This window comes from Lathyrus oleraceus, chromosome 5 (assembly GCF_024323335.1).
Source record: "Lathyrus oleraceus cultivar Zhongwan6 chromosome 5, CAAS_Psat_ZW6_1.0, whole genome shotgun sequence".
In the NCBI taxonomy this organism is placed as follows: domain Eukaryota; kingdom Viridiplantae; phylum Streptophyta; class Magnoliopsida; order Fabales; family Fabaceae; genus Lathyrus; species Lathyrus oleraceus.
In genome coordinates, this window is record NC_066583.1 from 100,707,732 (window position 1) to 100,709,465 (window position 1,734).

The 1,734-nt window shown below is 38.1% G+C and overlaps 1 protein-coding gene across 1 annotated transcript; it reads right to left on the minus strand.

The window, feature by feature from the left end:
- Window positions 1-337: 337 nt before the first annotated feature.
- Window positions 338-1,427, minus strand: LOC127079004 (uncharacterized). Its single transcript, XM_051019421.1, has 2 exons — window positions 881-1,427; window positions 338-720 (listed from the first exon to the last, which is right to left on the minus strand). The coding sequence occupies exons 1-2, from the start codon at window positions 1,425-1,427 to the stop codon at window positions 338-340; spliced, it is 930 nt and encodes a 309-aa protein (XP_050875378.1).
- Window positions 1,428-1,734: the final 307 nt, after the last annotated feature.

Sequence of the window (1,734 nt, forward strand, 5' to 3'; positions counted from 1 at the left end):
TCATCTCTTCAATCATACATAGATTAGCATAAAAAACGCAATCACACAATACATAATATTCAGACTGAATGTTCTGTACACAAATTTCATGACATCGGGTCTGACATCTCAGTAAAATCCTGCATATTCACATTTTAAACACCTTGCAGGTACATGTTATCTTATGTCAAGACAACACTTGTGACAACTTGTGAACACTCTAGGTTTTACCAAAATTACTGCCAACATATAGAACCAATAGTAACCTCTAGCTCAAAGGTTCTTCTGTTCTTCCCAGAAATTTGTTGATCACAATTGGAGAAAATGTCATGACATTTCCTCTAACATACACCGTCCTTTAGTCTTCACTTTTCACATCATCACACCCATCAGGAATAGTCACCACAAACTCCTTGACTAGACTTTTATAGCAAGGGCCAAATTTTGTGACAGTCTTTATCGACCTAACAGCTTCTATAAGATCTACAACCTCTTTAAATTTTAGGGCATCCTTACCCAATTCCATCTCCAAAGCTACCCTCCTTTGAATAACATACTTCCACCTTTCAGCATTCTTCATATAATGTAAAGACACATTGTCCATTGGAGCCTCGGGCGCAATAACATGAGGCTTCTTGGTAGCAAATCTTCTTACAAGTGTGATGTTCTGGACATCCTTTTCGACCTCAAACTCAGAATCATTAGAAGAGACAACTTTCCTCTTCCTAGTAGGAGTAACAACTTTACTCCAAGATCTAGTATGGCCAAAATGATATTTTTCCTATGGAGCTTCTAGAGGGAGTGCCTTTCAAACCATCAAATTTTCTTTTTACCTCCTTGGAGGGAGAATCTTCAAATACCGCTGCATTTCCTTTTCATTTATGAAGTCTCTTGGCTATACCAGGAGTCATAATATTGGTAAGAGGTTCCTCATCAGAAGTTAGTTCATCAACATTGACAACATGATAAATTTTCTTTTTACTTCTTCTCTCATAAGCATCATGCTCAGGGACACACTCATCAACCTTCTTCTTACTTCTTCTTTCAAGAGCAGCATGTTCAGGGACATTTTCCTCAACTTTTTCACTAGAATCATTGTCAGGGCTAGTTTCTTTTTCCAAATATGTTTGAACATCTCGAAAAACATCCAAGTTCACCTCCTTCAACATGGAAGTAACAAACTTCCTAAGTTTCTTATCAATGGAACTCCTTTCCGCTTCCATTTGATTCTCAGTGCCGCCAACATGCATAGTAGGGTTTTTCATCTCAGACCCTTTAGACCTGGACCCTTCTTCAACAACAGTTTTATCTTCATTAGGGATTATAGGTTTAGAAACAGAAGACTTACTAGAAGTCTCGACATTCTTTGACACATATGGTGTAGCTTTCTTCTGAGAGGGTGGATGAATCGTGGATAAGGGAGAAACATCCAAGACCAGATCATCCATGTTGATCATTTGGAATGGTTCATTTTCCCTAACAGTTGGGGAAGATGATCCACTGGTTTCAGTTGGGACATGAATATGCTTGGGTGAAGATTGTTTTGACATTTTAGGTAACACTTGATATATATGGAATTGGGAAGGACACTTGAGAGAGGGTGAGCACATATATCTAGAGAGGAATGAAGCGTTTGAATGGAATGGGTAGCATATTTTTGTCCAAAAGGATACACAATGAGGTAAAGGGTTTAGGTAAGTGTGTCTAGTGTAATGATGAGAGTTAAAATCTTGTCTGACACACTTAAATAGTTGT

Excerpts from the sequence above, each read along its gene's own strand:
- LOC127079004 (XM_051019421.1), bottom strand. The coding sequence starts at position 1,427 with ATGGATGATCTGGTCTTGGATGTTTCTCCCTTATCCACGATTCATCCA. Across the intron at positions 721-880 it reads TACCAATATTATGACTCCTG|TTGTTACTCCTACTAGGAAG; the intron begins GTATAGCCAAGA and ends CTTGGAGTAAAG.